The sequence below is a fragment of the Xenopus laevis genome, chromosome 2S (genome assembly GCF_017654675.1).
Source record: "Xenopus laevis strain J_2021 chromosome 2S, Xenopus_laevis_v10.1, whole genome shotgun sequence".
In the NCBI taxonomy this organism is placed as follows: domain Eukaryota; kingdom Metazoa; phylum Chordata; class Amphibia; order Anura; family Pipidae; genus Xenopus; species Xenopus laevis.
This window is the reverse complement of record NC_054374.1, coordinates 61,079,648-61,097,148: the sequence shown is the minus strand read 5'-3', so window position 1 is coordinate 61,097,148 and position 17,501 is coordinate 61,079,648. Positions and strand designations below refer to the sequence as shown.

Sequence of the window (17,501 nt, the reverse complement as noted above, 5' to 3'; positions counted from 1 at the left end):
TAAAACATTTTTATGACATATTTTATTCATAAGGATAATAACTAGTAATAGGCAAATTGCTTTGCTAAAAACTTGCAAAACAGCAAAAAATTTTAGTCTATGGGCGACAAATTTTTTTGATGTGCAACAATTTTTTTCACCCATTGGAGTCATTTTTTGGCAGTGAAAACTAATACTAGCCAGAAAAATAACACATATGACTCATGGCATTAATTCCTGCTTTTCTCACTAGAGAAAAAATAGGTAAAATAGAAAATGGGTCATTTACAACTGCAAGTGCAGTGAGTAAAGTACTATTTTAAACACTATTGCCATTTTCCCCTCCTAATATAGAATTTTCCCCACAATTCCAGTGTTGTTGTGCTTGCCTGGGAGAGTTGCAACTAATGCATTTATGGCAAATGTGCCAGAATTAATGCAATTACAAATCAGATGCAATGGTGCTAAAAATAAATTTAGCTAAGCCATTTCCAGTGTTTAACATGCGAGTGATGCACTCAAGTACTTTAGACGCATGTGCATTGCGCCCAATAAACAAGCTCAAACAGCACTTAATTCATAACAGGATGCAGGAGGAAGGCAGCAGCTGTAAATATTTTGATGCAAGTGCTTTTGATGAATGGGGTTTTACATGCAACTGAAAGGGGTTCTGTGCATGTGTGTGATGTCACTTCCTGTGACGTCAGAAAATCTGGAAATTTTCACATCTCCCCCGAAAATCGTTCAGTAAAAATTTGAGAGCTCTGGAACTGGTGTGATTATTGTTTGAATATACACACATCTTAGTATGTACATGGACAATAGGCTGCCCATCCTGAGACATAAATGCCTCATACATCAATTTTGGACATAATACCTCATGTCTTAAAGGATAGTAAAGTTTGAACTCAATAACAATTATTTAGCAATTTTTACTTTGAAATTCACTAGAGCATAATGAATGACCCAATCACCTTTCCTTCCCAGTTATTTACTGGTCTTTCAGATTCTCAAGACTGGCATTTGAGGAAAAAAGAAGCATGGAAAAGACACAAATAGGCATGATACAAAAGGCACTTGAAGCATTTCTCTTTACACAATCAAAGCTTGGAAGATGCAAGTATAATTATATTTTTACTATCACTTCTACTGCTAAATATAAGACTTACATGTCAGTGACATCACGCTTTGTATAAACATGAACAACACCATTGATCATTTTCAGTCCAAAACCCAAATCAGGAGGCATAATGCTGGGATCACACACTTCATATGGGTGTTTCTCTGCAAAAGGAGGGTGAACTGGAGCATCTATGGAAGAATAGCATTAGTACACAGTTTAATAAAGCAGCTACAATAGGGCCTCAGTAAAACAAAAACTAATAGCCTGTAACCAAAATGGCTCATTTTCCATGTATGAGATAATATCCAAAAATAAGCCCTAAGGTGCAGACCCCCTAGAATGAAGAGTATAGTGTTGCACATAACTGTCTTTATTTAACAGTGCTGCATTCAGAGAGGGTGGGTGGTCTGTGGAATACCCTTTATCATGGGCTTCATTCAGACAACTAAATATTTACTTAAGTACTAATTTTCTCCTTATCTTCACCAAAGTTCACCTCAAGTTGGCAGCTGTATTTTCACAGCACATCATATTTTCTAAAAATCAGAGTACCAATGTTAAAAAAAAAAAAATCCCTGGTGTAAATTCTGCATGAAAATTAACCAGTAATTTTCCACATAAAACTGTAGTGGGAAAAAATCACTAGAGAATTTAACCCATAATGAAATGACGTACGTGGGATATTAAAATGGAGACGGTGATGTAGATAATGACATGCAAAAGTGAGAAGTAAATTCTTCATGACTTGTAGTTCTCAGTGCTGGAATTGGGACGGGATGGCATCCCGCCACTTCTTTTTAATCAGTAAATTGCATCCCCTCTGGCGGGATGGCAAGGGTTAGCATACCGGAGCGGCAGCGGCAGAACTAGATGGGGCCTGCATCCCAACAGAGAGAGATAAAGGGGCAAATTCACTAAGATGCGAAGTTGCGCCAGGCGCAACTTCGCCGCACTTCGCCGCACTTCGCCAGGCGTAGTTTCACCAGGGCTCCGCAAATTCACTAAAATCCGAAGTTGCGCACAGGGGTAGCGTAAGGTTGCGGAGTTGCGCTAGCATTGATTCACTATATAAAGCGAAGTTACGCTAGCGAAGGCTAATTTGCATACGGCGCGAAATTCAAATTTCAATGGAGGAACACGTATCTGCACTACAAATGCCTAGAAAACCTTCAAATCAGCAAATAAAAATTTTATTTTGCCCTTCACATGTGCCCACTGTCTAGGTAAGTTGCCATGAGTCAGGAAATGTAGGGGGGAGGAAGTGGAGCCCCAAAAAATTTTCGATCTTTTTCAGCCTATCAGCCATCATGTAGAAAACACGCCAGCGTTTTTTGGGACTTAGAAAAAATTTTGACTTTTTTTGAAACAATCCCTATCTACTCTATTGCGCTTCGCCAGGTCTGAGGTGGCGAAGGAAGTCTAGCGTAAAAGGTAGCGTTCAGTACACTGCGCAAGTTAGTGAATTTGCGTAGTTTCGTCGCTGGCGAACATTCGCCTGGCGTAAGGTTGCGAAGTAACACTAGCAAAACTACGCCAGCGTTCGTTAGTGAATTTGCGCAGTAGCGAAAATGCCAAACGCTAGCGAATTAACGCTAGGGTTCGGCGCTTCGCGGCTTAGTGAATTTGCCCCAAAGTGCGCTGTGTCCAGAACACCGGATTCTCTATGACGCGCTGTGCGAGATGTCACCGGTGGCACAAGCTTACGGTGCCAATTTTCATTATGGTTTTGGCAGTTCCAGTGCCCCAGCCCCTTTCTTGTCTCTTTTGTCCCAGCGTCCCGAAATCCTCAGCCATGCCCTCTGTTTCATCTGCAGCAGCAGCACAGGTAGAACTACTTTCCCTAGACGTACTCCATGTCAGTACGTTACGGGATAGCCCCTCCTCCCTGCTCCAATTAGAAGGAACCTCCCCAAGCCTTTAAAAGGCCAACCACACCCACCTACCGGCGTCTTTTTTTTCCTTCTCTTATGCTCTTGGCTTTGTTCTCTGAACAAAGGCCTCAATCATTAGAAGCAAATTTTTGTTTTTCTCTTTTACGCCTAGGAAAGCATTAGGCCTGCCCGGAAGGCGTCCTAGGGACAGGGGTTTTGGTCCATGGGACCTTTTTTCCCCCCAGCACACTACCTCAGACCTGGAGTCTTCTGAACTTCAGCTTTTGAATCAGGTAAGGCACTGAGGTGCAATGTTTGCTACTCCTTGTCTGCCTGTATTTCAGTTGCCTTCCTGTATTGCTATCAAGAGCATTTGGTGGCAGGTGCTTGTCCCCCCATTCGTGTGCCCTCCCGACCTGCCCAGAGGGCCTCAGGCGGCACTGGTGTATGTGGCCCCTACACCCCATTTTTACGAATGGGCGAGGGAGGTGGCAGTTAACTTAGGCTAATTAGTTAGGGGCCTGAACCTTACTGCCCCCTGTTACCTTTGTTTTATTTTTGTTTTAATGGGGGCAGGTCATGGCCAACTGCCTCCCTCAACAGACTTTCCTAAGGTGGAGGTAGTTAAAATAATAATAAAAAAAATAAAAAAAAAAAAAAAAAAAAAGTTTCGCTATAGGCTTCATATTATAGCAAACTTGGGCCTGTGCAGGAAGCACCAACACTAATTATCCAATTCGCCTCAGTATAACCTACGCAGTTGCTTTGGGTTCCCTGCCTATGCAGACACCAGCTGAGTATAATCAACCCCCCACTGAGTGCAGACACCAGCTGAGTATAATCAGGTCCAGCTAAAGCAAGTGGAGATGGCCCCGCCCACTCTCTAACTCAGCAAGCTAGGAAGCTGCAGCCTCAGGTAAGTCCTGCTGTTGTCAGTAAACTTGTGAGGCCTGTTTTCCCGTTAACAATAGTGTCCTGGAATTTGTGACATTAAAGGGTCTGCTTCCAGCCTTGCATAATGAGCAGCAGGTAAGGAGTGTGTCCATATGCTGTTCTGCAGTGTACTAAAGTCTAACTAACTGCTTGCATGCTATATATTCATATGCTTATCTGCACTGTGCCTGGTTATGATTGTTTCCTGCCTGAAAGCACAAGCCATTTACAAATAGGACACCAGTAGCCCTATTGAATATGGATCACTGGGCTGGGGGGGCTGCTAGGCTCTGATATATACTTGCTATAAACATCAGATAATCCATAATATGTATTGCACTATTTTTGTTCTGCATTCTATGTTTTGGCTATTGCTCACATAGAACAGGTAGCCATAATAGAGGTCGAGCAAAGGTCTGGCTGAATGCTAGGGCCTGATATAAGCTTGCTCTATGCAGCAGCTAATCTAAACTATGGACCTCATGTTTCCGTGATTGTACCTGTGCTCCTATTTTGTTCTACAGCTTAAGCTCTGGCTATTGCTCACAGGTAAAACGTGGCCCTACAGGATGTAGAGCACAGGTCTGGCTGGCTGCTAGGCCCTGAGACATGCTTGCTCGAAGCAGCAGCTAATCTAACTATGTATTTCATATTGCTGTGATTGTACCTGTGCTACTATTTTGTTATACAGCTTATGCTCTGGCTATTGCTCACAAAGAACACGTAGCCCTGTGAGATGTAGAGCACAGATCTGTCTTGCTGCTAGGTCCTGATACATGCTTGCTATAAGCAGCAGCTAACCTAACTATGTACTACAGGTTTTCTGCAGTTTATGAGTTGGCTATTTCTCTCATGGAACAAGTAGCCCTAATGGATGTAGAGCACAGGCCTTTTCAGTTGCTAGGCCCTGAGATATGCTTGCCCTAAGCAGCAGCTAATATAAACTATGTATTTCATGTTACTGTGATTGAATCTGTGCTTATATTTTCTTCTGCAGTATATACCCTGGCTATGGCTCACCTGGAATAGGTAGCCCTAAGGTATGTAAAGCACAGGCCTGGGAACGGCTAGGACCAGATTTACGCTTGCCCTAAGCAGTAGCTAATATTTTATGTATTACATGTTGCTGTGATCATATCGGTATGCTCCTATTCTCTGCAGTATGATATGCTCTAATTATTGCTCACCTTGAACCAGTAGCTCTAATAGATGTAGATCACTGGACTGGGTGGCTATGAAGGTCGGATATAGGTTTGCTGCAGCTAACCTAAACTATGCATTACATGGGGTTGTAATTGTTTCTGGGGTACATTCAGGTTTAATCCAGATGACTACTGATAGGAATACCTACATATGAATGTCTTTTCATTCCATGGCATTGCTCCTGGGATAAGATATGGCTTAATAAATTAGACACTAGGCAATATTTTTTCCCGATGGCAGGTAAGCTTAACTTTGTCTTGATAAACACTACAGGAGTTCTGAAGCCTGTCTGTCATAAGGATTGCTGGGTTAACAATAACCACAGGTATGTACTACTTTTGGGAGCATTGAATGTACATTTTTCCAGATTCAGCAGCCTTGTATCACCGATCACTGCCTAAACGAATGGAGGACCAGATAATTGCTTTGCCCAGTCAATTGTGCAGTTTATTACTACCCACGCAGCTCGAGCTCTGGGGTCGGGTACTGTGCTCTACCAGGAGCTTAGGACTCTGACCGAGGTACATATTATTATCACATAATTTAATATATGCTTGCACCATGGCCCACATCCTGCAGGGGGATTCTACTGCCTTCAGAACAAATGCTCAATTAATGGATAAACTCCATAATACAACTGGTCTACCAAGCAACATATATGTTTGCATCTATAAGAGGGCCATAGGCAGGTGCATATATTTTAATACTAAGGCATGTATATGAGTGTGTATATATGTTTGCACAGATATCTATATATGATTTGTGTCCTTGGGATGGGTTCTTTTTTGGAACCAGAAACGTTGGCTCAATAAACCTATATTTTTATGCAACATATAGTATTTTTGAAGATTCCTGGAACAATCAGTACTTGAACTCTTCATCCATAAATTTCACTATAGCAGCCAGGACATCTGGCTAGTTTCTAGGGGTGCAACCTGTGGAAATTCCATATTCATAGGTTTAAGGAAGAACAAGGTATACAGTTCTCTATGCTTGGCTGAAGGATCCCCAGATGTATTTCTACCATTTTCTAGGGTGACTCCTTAGTGCCTCCTACAAATTAGAGAGGGGAGCCACTACCCAGTGTTATTCCTATACTATTTCTACTGATATTCTTAATGTCAGGATAGATGGGACATTTTATCTGCCAATACAGGGTGTCTATAGAGACAGGGTACACATACATATCAGGCCACTGGGAATTTGCATAAGGTATATATTTCAAACCAGGGGTTTTCAGGCTATAGGAGTCCTCAAAGTGTCTTGTTAGTCCATAGAGATGACCTCTGTTCAAGTCTGGCCCAGGATAGGGATATTCTGCTTATACTACCTTATACTATCATCAAAACGGCTTTGTGACTTAAGGCTCTGTGTCCAGAAGGCACTTATTTTGGGCCCATTTATTTATTTTTTTCTTCAATTTCTCAATCCCCTAGTTAGTGGTTTTTTAGAATACAGGGCTGGCTGTTCTTCCACACCAGATAGGTAACTGATTGGACAGCAGATGGAGGCGTCCTAGGAGCGTTAATTATTTTCCCTCTCTATGTCTGTGCCCTCTTGGAACACCAGCAGTTTTGGATCTTTCCTCCTTACAGTTACATACTGCAGTTGCTACTTGTCCTATTGTTTCGGCCGAAAATGTACTTGGCTCTTCTGAGCAGGATCATAGTCTTCCCTTAAGTGGGACGGTTGCAGTCATTACAGTAGAGTGTAATCTCTTACCACTTCTAGTCATTAATTTCATTGAGAATGAATTAAGGATATTTTATGTATCTGTCATACAGGTTTGTCTAGCTTCAAATGGGATGCTTGGAAGTATTTTTTTTTTTGTCTGTTTTGACCATGTCTGTCACATTATTCCCTATGCTAGGGGGATTACATTTACACCTGCTGAAAATTGTGTCTGAAACATTCGCACAGAGCTCAATGTCCAGGTAACTTCCAGATACAACACTCCTATTATCCTGGTTTGTTCTCGGATTCACATTCCTGCGCCACTCCTGATACATATGACCCAGCAGGACTCTAGTAGATCAGAGGCCCTTCTGACACTTACTGGAACATCCATAGCGTCCCTCCAGTTCCAAGGTCAGCCTCAACGATTAAATATGTAGTATAGTTGATTCCACATATAAGTGGGTCCCTTATGGGTAGAGAGAACACAGGTTTGTGGGTGACTAGAAACATTTATCCAGGGCATATAATCTGCCTCCATAAATCTTGGAATTAGTCCTTTAGTTGCACTGTGGTTATTGGGATCTGTAACCTTAGGGGTATTCAGTTATACCTCTCAGAGTACTAGGTTGGGTCAACCAACAGGGGCTCTTTCTTAGGTACTGGAGTTGCTCAACTCTTTACAGTTAATTGAGTCTGCCTCATCACAGGACCTTACACAGGGTAAGGAATTCTAATCCCAATTATTTTCTCAGGTGCCCTTGTCTCCGATCTTTAGGATCTGCTTTCGGTTAGAACAGTCCTGACTAACATGCATTCTGATATAAAGATATTTATGGTACTGGCCTTGGGTACCTCAGGGTTCATTGGATATCCTACATTTATGGATATATCCTAAGTAGATCATTTCTATATTGTGTCTGTTTTGGGTTCTTACTCCTACCAAGTGTTTCTTACAGGTACCTTGCAATTTGCACTGAATTTAGGCATACATGTGATGAATGCTATTTGGTGAGTAGGAGAGTAAGTATTTCAGCTTGCTGAATTCGCCTTTTACAGGACTGTCTTCCTCTCTCTCTCTCTCTCTTCTGGAGGGTGAAGTGGTGGTTAGTGAGCTAACTTGTTCCTCACTCTCAGTGGGCTAACATCTCTCTCTCGCGCTCTCTCTCTCTTTCTCTATAGTATATGCTATACTATAGCTCTATTCTTAGCCTGGTGAACTTATTCTGGGGTTTTCACCTGGACTCTCTATATTAAGGTAAGGAGTTTGCATGATGGTGGACTATCTAGTCAGAGATACTCCTTTCCTTATTACAGTTTCTTCTTAAAGCATATTCCCTCCCATGGGATAACGTTAACTTGCTATGTCCCGTAACGTACTGACATGGAGTACGTCTAGGGAAAAAGGAAGATTATTTCATACTTACCGAGATCTTCCTTTCCTAGACGTACTCCATGTCAGTACACCCGCCCTTTCTTTTCCGGTAATTTAAGAGCTTGTTACAAAGACGCCGGTAGGTGGGTGTGGTTGGCCTTTTAAAGGCTTGGGGAGGTTCCTTCTAATTGGAGCAGGGAGGAGGGGCTATCCCGTAACGTACTGACATGGAGTACGTCTAGGAAAGGAAGATCTCGGTAAGTATGAAATAATCTTCCTTTATCGCTGCTACTGCTGCCTGCAAGGAGCACAGAAGGCAAGGAGCGAAGTGCAGCAACACATACCATCGCAGCTGCGGGGGGCACCAGTAATTATTGCACATTATGGGGCGGATGGCTCAGGCTGCCTAAAACATGGGGGGAATGCCCTTATTTACCAACCCCGCTTATTTTCTGTATGGGATCAGCTGGATAGGAGTAATTTGACTGCCTAGGAATACACGGTGGGGTGGCTAGGGTGGGGGACACGGGGCTGACGGTGGACGTTGCTCCCCCTTGCCCTCATCACTATAGTCTAATGTCGTCATCAGTGGGGCCTTCTGGCACCCACAGTGCCTCCCAATATCTGCCCGATCTGAGCCATCTGACGGAGGAAGAGAGGACAATTATCATGGCAGTGATGGACAGACAGAAGCAGGAGGAGGAGAAGGAAGATGTCAAGTAAGGGCACGTTTATACAGTATTCATAATATGGACAATATGGCAGGAGGGTGGCATTACATTCAATAGGATAGGAGATGCAGCAATTGGCTGTTGTTGGCTGGGCTACTCTTCTTAACACATGGAGTGCCAGCCCAGGGCTACAAGGTGCCCTGGTGCAGTGGCTCATGTATGTGAAATCCCTGCCATCCACATCACTTAATATAAGGGTTTTTTATAAATGGAATTGCCACGTGCCATCTTGTTAGGAGTTCTGGGGGCGTTTATACATAGAATGGTCACCATGTTATCTTGCTATAAATTCTGTGGGTACTTATAGAATGGCCACTGTGCCATCCTGCTATGAATTCTGGGAGTATTTTACAAATTGCCCCTGCATTCATGAATAAAAAGCTAAATAACGCAAAGGGGAGCTGCATGAAGCGATTGTCACTGGGAGCCTGTACTGGGACAGGGGAAGCCTTAAACTTGCTCCTTAGTGTAGCTTTAGTAGTGTTAGCTTTTTAATCCCAATTAAAGCACTGGGTACTGGAATATTCAGAAGAAATTGGACATTCTGCAGATTTTAGAAATTGGTTGTACTTGTCCTTGAAAAAGTGTATATTTTACATAGGTAAAATAATTAGCCACTCCCCCCCCCAGGGAATGCCCCTAAAGTAAAACAGCAAACAATTTTAAAATAATGCTGCCATTTAATACAAAGGGAGTGTGAATATCATCTGTGGCTGGAAGGGTTAAACCATGAAATATGCAGCTAACTGTTACACTAAGAAGCAAGTTAGGGCTTCCCCTGTCCGCTTCCGCAGGCTCCCAGCCGCAATGTCTTCATGCAGCTCTCCTCTGATGGGTGTTGTTGGGTGTGAGTAAAAAGAGTATCAGCCTTGCTCACACTCATTATCCCGTTGTGCTGGGAAAGGATGATGGGAGTTGTGGTTCAGCAACAGCTAAAATGCCAGTAGTTGCTATGAATTCTGAGGGTATTTATAAGTGAAATTGCCATTGTACTATGGATTCTGGGGGGATTTATAAGTGAAATTGCCATTGTGCTATGAATTCTGGGGGGGATTTATAAGTGAAATTGCCATTGTGCCATGTTAGTGCCATTGTACCAGGTTAGTATTGGTGTTAATGTGACCTGTTGATTGCTGTTAAACTAAGTTGTTGTGTTGTTAATAAAAATGGAAATAGCGAAATGGTTTTGAATTAAAGTGACCGTAACCAGAAAGTATTGGTGGGCGTGGCTTATAATAATGGTGGGTGTGGCTTATATTTTTGGGCCACAATTTTGCTGTGCATGCCACAGATACCATCCCTCCACCTTTTTAATCCCAATTCAAGCACTGGTCGCACTCTCCTTTTAATAAACTCTGATGATGTGGGGAATTTTCATTTTGGGTAAGAATACTACAGAAAACAGCATATTTCCCCATGAAAGAATCCCTTTAAAGGGGTACTCACAAGGCACATATATACATATTTGCTCTTTTGAAAATGGATTTCAGTAAAGGACTACATGAGGAGATCTCTGCCCTGAGCCCAGATGCCTAGAACATGGGTCCTGATGGGCACATTTTTTTGACCCCTGAGACTCTTGCATTTGTGCCTGCATCAATGGTAAACAAGTCCTCAAATTTATTTTGCTTATATACACACCTGGAGCCACAGGAGTGTCTGGGCCTTCTTCCTGGGGAGGACTGTCCAGGGTTCCCTCACTCAGCTCTTTTAGATGCTGGGCTGTGGTCCTGCAGAAGCTCTGCATAGACATATTCATATACTTCTGACGGATAAGAAGAGCCCGTACAACACTTTTAGCAGCATCCAGCAAATCTATAAATGGCACCTGGGAAAAGGTATTCGAAACACAAATAGCATCTGTTGATTAAAAAACCAGAATGTAAACTCAAGACTCAAAATATCACAAACAATAACAACTGACATACTCTGCTTCTTTAACAAAGCTGCATTTGGTTCTTTGGTTACATATGTCTTACATAAGGAGGGGGTGAGGTGTGCACCCTAACTCTGCAATCTTCACTGAGCACCAGATTTTTCATCTGGCGCTCAATGCACAGCTCAGCATCCAAGAAGTCACAAGTGCTAAGGAAGTGCACCATATTGTAACACTACTAAAAAACTTTTCAAAAATTAAAAAAAAATAACCAATAGTAACCAATGTTTTTTCATAATTTGGAGCACCATGTCTTAATGCTATTAAAATGTTTAGAATGTTTTGCCATCAGCATGGATTTATTTTAAGATTATTTATGATGAAATACAAAGTACTGTCTTATTATTACATGGAAATGTCGTCAGTCAAATGTGAAACCATTTTGTCAGAGAATTTTAGGAGCAGGTCATGAATATGTATCAGTATGTCTGCCAACGTTGTAAATTAAAATATTGAGACTTTTTAGGTTATGGACTTAATCTGGCCTACTAAGTGCAGCTTTGCACAGACATGTCTCAAACTGACTATTTGGTACTGTGATTTTGTACTGTCATTTGTAAATGGGCACTGTTATGTATTGTTTAAAGCCCCACTGAACACAATAGACTGGGTGGTGTATTGCTTACACAACAGAAAAAAGATGGCTGAACACAGAAAGAAAAACAGTGACTTCTTGCTTTTAAAAAAGTAATTTTTGGTATTATTGGTCCTTAAATCAACAAGTGGGCAGAACATAGTATAGATCCAACAAAATGCTGCAAAAGCAACATATTCTAAGTATTAAGCACACTGTAGTCTCTTAAGGTAAGAACACATAGGATGTTGTTGCCCACACTGCTTAAACCCCAGCATGAGCGAAAAAAGCCGAAAATTACGATGTAAATTGGCGATTGAATGCATTTTCACATAATTATGTGAATATTTGATAAAAACATTTGTTCTTTTAACGCAATATCATAAAATGTAAATAGATTTTGACACTGTTGTTCAATCGTTATCATCAGATTGGTCATACACATGGGGACAGATTTATCAAAATGTGATTTTTTTTTTAAAAGTGTATTTATCAAATGGTGAACTCTGAGGGGCCCATTAACTAACAATCAAATTTAGTTTTTTCCATGAACGTCAAAAGATTTGTGGTTTTCATATATTTTAAAAAGCTCTAAAAAAGGTAGCTTTTTTAAGTGTAAAAAAAACCACGAAAACCTCCAAGGCAGAACTTTACTAAGTAAAAGTTGTTGAGGTGCTATAGAGGTTAATGGGAGCTGCGTTGATCCTATTCAGGGCCGCCATTAGAAATCACAGGCCCCGTGCAACAAAATTTTCTGGGTCCAGCCACCCCACACCACAGTTAAAAGACCTCAGCGCTACTAAGGTAAACCCCCCATCCAAGATATAAAAAGTCATTGATGGTGAGAGCCCCCTTATAAGTTAAAAAAAACTATTTTTTTAAAAAACAATCATTGGTGGTCAGGGCCCCCCATAGGATAAAAAAAATGTTGGTGCCAGGGCCCTCCATAAAAGTATTTTAAAAAACATTGGCGCCAGGGCCCCCCCTTACAAACTATAAAGAAACATTGGGGCCCCAGAGAATATTTTTTTTAAAAACAGTGGTGGCCTATATAGTATTAAAATATTACATTGGTGGCCAGGGGTTTAATAAATTGGTGTTCAGTAGAACTGAACTCATGGCTTCAGGAAATTATCTTCGGCTTCTTTCACGACTTCAGCTTTGGCTCCTTTCGTGGCTTTGGGTCTTTTGCCCGCTTCGAGACTTCAGCATTGGTTCCTTTTGTGGCTTCAGGTATTTTCAGCGCTTCAGGACTTCAACTTCGGCTCCTTTCGTGGCTTTGGGTCTTTTCATCGCTTTGGGACTTCAACTTCAGCTCCTTTCGTGGCTTCGGGTCTTTTGCTGATTTGGAACTTCGGCTCTACAGGACTTCAGGTCTTTTTGCTGCTTCGGCTCTTCTGGACTTTTTGGGACTTTGGTGGTTCTGAACTTTGGCAGGGTACGGCTTCAGCGCTGATGGCGGCCCTGATCCTATTGGACCACTTTAAATCAATTTGGACTTTTAGAGGTATTTAGCTACCTACTCAAATTTGTAAAGGTTTTTGAGGTATTCATATTTTTTTGTTTTTTAGCTTTTTTCTTTACTTTTTATATTCAGATCTTTTAATAAATTCAGTGACAATAGTGGTTTTAAAGTTTGTGAGATTAGTTGTGGTTTTTAAAAACCTCCTTTAATAAATAAGCCTCAACCTTTCACCCACTGATTCATATGCTTCTTAAAATCCCATAGGAGTTTTTCTGTGGCGAATCTTAAACTCACATTTTGATAAATCTGTCCTAAAGAGTAAATATGATTTGCCCCAATGATGAAAAAAAAAAAAAACATTCGTGATGATAATCTGATCACTGGTTGGACATTGACATCCCAAAACGTATACCTTATACCTAATGCCAATATAGTTGATGTAAAATGCAATTTGCGTAGAGCAAATAAAACATTTTTGATAAATTTATAATACATTTTGAGAAAACTATTTAAAGACTGCTGAAAATTCTCCAAACTTACCCCACACTTCTCATCACCAGAGATAGATACTCTCTGATATTCACGTTCAAAAAGAACATCCTTTACGAAATGATCAACTAAATCCTCATGTTCTTCTTTGTACAACCTAAAAGAGGAAGAAGGACAGAAAGAGAAACAGAGAGAGAAACACATGAGGGAAAAGAAAAGAAAATATAGCAGACACATATGTGCTAAGAAAGAATGTGAGTGAAAATAAGTATATTAGAAATAAACTGATAATCTGAAAATTACAGATTCAATATTAATGAAACAGAGTTAACACTAAACATAATTAGTGACTCACTGTAAGTCTCCACTGCTGTCAATTTTCAGAAAGTCCTGTTTAGCTCTAAGTAAAAGATCAGGTTCAAGTCTAAAAGGAAACCAGAGAGAAGAGAGGAAAAAAAAGAAAAGGTACAGATATAAAACATGGAAGGATATAGTAGAGGATAAGGAAAGTATAAGTAAGTAAGTAAATGTAAATTAAATTAATTTTCTATAATATATTTAATAGACAAACTTTACTAATACATTATTTTTGTACTTCAATTAAAAAAAATTATGCAGGCAAAAACATATTGCTTCCCTTTGTGTAAACAACTATTTTCTTTTATCTCTTTTTTTTCCGTAATAATACATTTTTATATAGTTTATCTCTTCTCATGGCCTACTTCTTCATTAACCCTCCACACACCTTAACCTGTACATCATATCTACTTTATGCAAACTTTCTTTCTGAACCATCAACAGATTTTGCTGCCTCTGTTTACAAAGCTTCTTTTTTTAATCAATTGATATGTCCTCATTCAGGTTGGATTCAGATGCCCTTATGAAATCCATAAAAAACAGAAATGGATATAATAATGCTAACTAGGTATCATATAATGGGTCAATATGGGCATGCTATTGTAATGATTTGGTTATGTAGTTCTCTGTATTCTTTATTCCCCAATCTATATTTTAGAACAGCCTAATAATGATACCTTCTAAGATCTTTATAACATGTATTCCTCTATAAATTTTGTATATGACCTTACTTTATGTCCTGGGTAATTTGCCTCTCCAGGCGCTGCCTCCTTTCCTCCAGCTTTTCAATGGGACTCTCCTCTGGAAATTCATATGGTGCAGAACGCATATCGCTGTCTGCAAGGGAGCGACTAAAGAGCTCCTAAAAGTGAAAATGGAACATTTATTGTGAGTTAATTGTAAGTCAATTGCCAGAAAAGAAAATGGTAAAAGAAAACTATGTAAAACAGCAAGCTGGTAACAGAAGAATTTCAACTGAACATACAGCAACAAGCTGCAGTTCAAAAAAGTGTGACAGAGAGACAGAAAGAAAAAAGGCTTGGAGGGAGACATAAAGATATTCAATATTTAGCTACCTCTGCTATCTCCTTGTATTTTCCCTCCATAGATGTCCTTAGTTCTCGATTAAGCTGCTTTAGGCTATGAGGTGTCCCAGAAAAAGATTTGGCAGACTGTAGTGGGTGGAAAAGTGACCCCCGAAGTTCTAAAAAACACAAAACATTATAAAAATTAACAGATTAAGAGTAATTTATCTTAGACAGAAAGTTTAAGAGACTTAAGGTTCTGATGTTCAATAAAAAAAAGTTAACAGAGAATACTTATAATAGAAGTATATCAAATGATTTATTTTTCTTAGGTAGGTCAATTCACTCTGCAGAAGTGTTTTTATCAACATGCTCAAGACTAGACAAAGTTGGGCCATATATATATATAAAATCACCAGAACCCATACAACTACCTAAAAACTGGGATGTAGAAACCACAAAAATGAAAAACTATGATTCTGCCATCAGAATAAAATTGATGAATGTGAGGGAAAAAACTGTCATTTTGTAAGACAAAGCAAAGTCCTAATTAAAGATTAATGTGTCCTCAGTCGTATTGCCCGAAGTGTGAAGAGACTGATGTAAGCTTGTTTCTTGGCCAAATGTTAGTCTTTTTTGGAGAGAAGTCACTTGGTATTTAAACACTAGTTTAAAAATAAATATAAAATGATTCCCTTGTTTTGTTCTATTGCACTTAGATAGTAATACATTATTTTCAAAGCCTGGACTAAAATCTATCTCTCAAGAAACAGATACTTATTACCTTGATATTGGCACTATTTAGTTACTGGCTAAATAAGGAATCTCCTTGAATAATATCACTTCATACCTTAACTAACTCAGTTGGCAAGAAGCTTTGAAAGTTAAATAAGAAGAGAACAGGTCCAGAGAGTCATTCAAGCTTACATGGTCTCTTTATTTTGAAGTTTCTGTTCCAGAAACAGGGATCAAATATTTACGTTTCTCCATATCTAGAACATATGTCAGTCTGTGATTGCAATTTGTTTTAAAAAACAAAACAATGGTTTTTCTCTTTCTTTGTCATTCACTTGATGTTTGATTATTTATTTTTATATATTTTACTATTATTTGTTCTATTGGCATATTTTTCATTTTATGTTTTAGTTCATTTTGAGCTTGCACACTCAGGGGCACATTTACTTAGCTCGAGTGAAGGAATAGAATAAAAAAGTATTTTTTTGGCTACTTCGACCATCGAATTGGCTACTTCGACCTTCAACTACGACTTCGAATCGAACGATTTGAACTAAAAATCGTTTGACCACCTACTTCGCCACCTAAAACCTACCGAGGTACAATGTTAGCCTATGCCGAGGTACAATGTTAGCCTATGGGGAAGGTCCCCATAGGCTTTCTAAGTATTTTTTTATCGAAGGAAAATTGTCATTTTTTCCTACGATTGTTCGAAGCTATTCGAAGTCGAAGGATTTTACTTCGACAGTCGAATATCAAAGGTTAATTAACCCTCGTCAAGTTATTATCTATTTACAGTCTATTATGTAAAACCCAATAAAATATTTGAACATCAAAGGGTAATATGTGAAATGCATTACTGGTATTAGATTTACTCCCTTTCCAGTTTGTATTGTTTGCAGGTTCAGGTAATGTTGTCTCCCCCCCCCCCCCCCACTAATTTGGATTGCCGTACCTCACAATGAAGGATTACAAGAAAGCCAATCTAATTTTTAAAAAATTATTTCCTTTTTCTCTGCAGTAATAAAACAGTACCTTGAACTTGATCATAACTAAATAACTCCTATTCAACTCCTATTTATTGTTTAAATGATCTTTATTAGAGTTAAGGTATGGTTATCTAAATTATGAATACATTTCCAGAAAACCCCAGATCCCATCTACAATATGAAAAATAATTGTCTAAATACTGTCTCTTTTAATGCGATTTGCATCTGCGTGACAACGGTTTGATAAACATGACAAAGCTTTGATAAACATGACAAAAAAAAACTAAAAACAAAGTTTTGATAAACATGACAATTCCTTAATTAATAATGTTACTCTTGGTACCACTGTGGGAAGCAATGCTGCCTCTCAGGGCTAGGGTCCTAGATTTTATTCCTGCTAGGGGACTAACTGCATGAAATATATGTATATTACCTGTGACCATGTGGGTTTCCTCTCACACTCCAAAACTTACAGGCAGGTTAAGTGGCTCCAAATGAAACTTACCAAAGTGAATCTGATTGGGACTTTAGATTACAATCTTTTAGGGTGCAGATACTGGTGTAAATATTGTGTAATCACTGTAAAGAATTGTAACAGGCATGTCCAAAGTCAGGCCGGGGGGCCAATTGTGGCCCGTTTTCAAATTTACACCGACCCTCAGCCTCCATCATGAAATAAATAATATTGTGGCCCACCAGCACAGTGCAATCAGGAATCGCGTAGCCGTAGCAGTGGTATTTGGGCACATTATTGAAATGATTTTCCACTTGGTCTATACTGCTGCCTGTGTGCTGAAGGTGTTAGCAATAGACACGTACTGGCACATAGGGTTGCACCGCTCTCGAATACTCTGCCAAGTGGCAGATCATTTCACTAATCATGTGCCCAAATATTACAGCTACGCGATTTCTTGTTTAAATGAGGCGCAGAGTATAAGTCCAAACAGACTCCGCTTCTCCACTTCCTAATTGCGTGTATGCGTCCATCTCCAGGAGTAAATTATCCCGATTGCAAGCTAGCCCTCGGAGTGGATGTCAGGCT

At 39.9% G+C, this 17,501-nt stretch overlaps 1 protein-coding gene across 4 annotated transcripts in view; it reads right to left on the bottom strand.

The window, feature by feature from the left end:
* Positions 1-17,501, bottom strand: part of ampd2.S (adenosine monophosphate deaminase 2 S homeolog) — a 57,683-nt gene that overhangs the window by 21,765 nt on the left and 18,417 nt on the right. For 3 of the 4 annotated variants that reach the window (XM_041583868.1, XM_041583866.1, XM_018249339.2), the window contains exons 2-7: positions 14,787-14,914; positions 14,442-14,572; positions 13,709-13,777; positions 13,405-13,510; positions 10,531-10,717; positions 1,149-1,290 (exon numbers count right to left, since the gene is read on the bottom strand). In XM_041583868.1, the coding sequence (XP_041439802.1) occupies positions 1,149-1,290; positions 10,531-10,717; positions 13,405-13,510; positions 13,709-13,777; positions 14,442-14,572; positions 14,787-14,914 (763 nt within the window). The remainder of the gene's footprint in view (positions 1-1,148; positions 1,291-10,530; positions 10,718-13,404; positions 13,511-13,708; positions 13,778-14,441; positions 14,573-14,786; positions 14,915-17,501) is intronic. The other variant, XM_041583869.1, reaches the window with a different exon arrangement.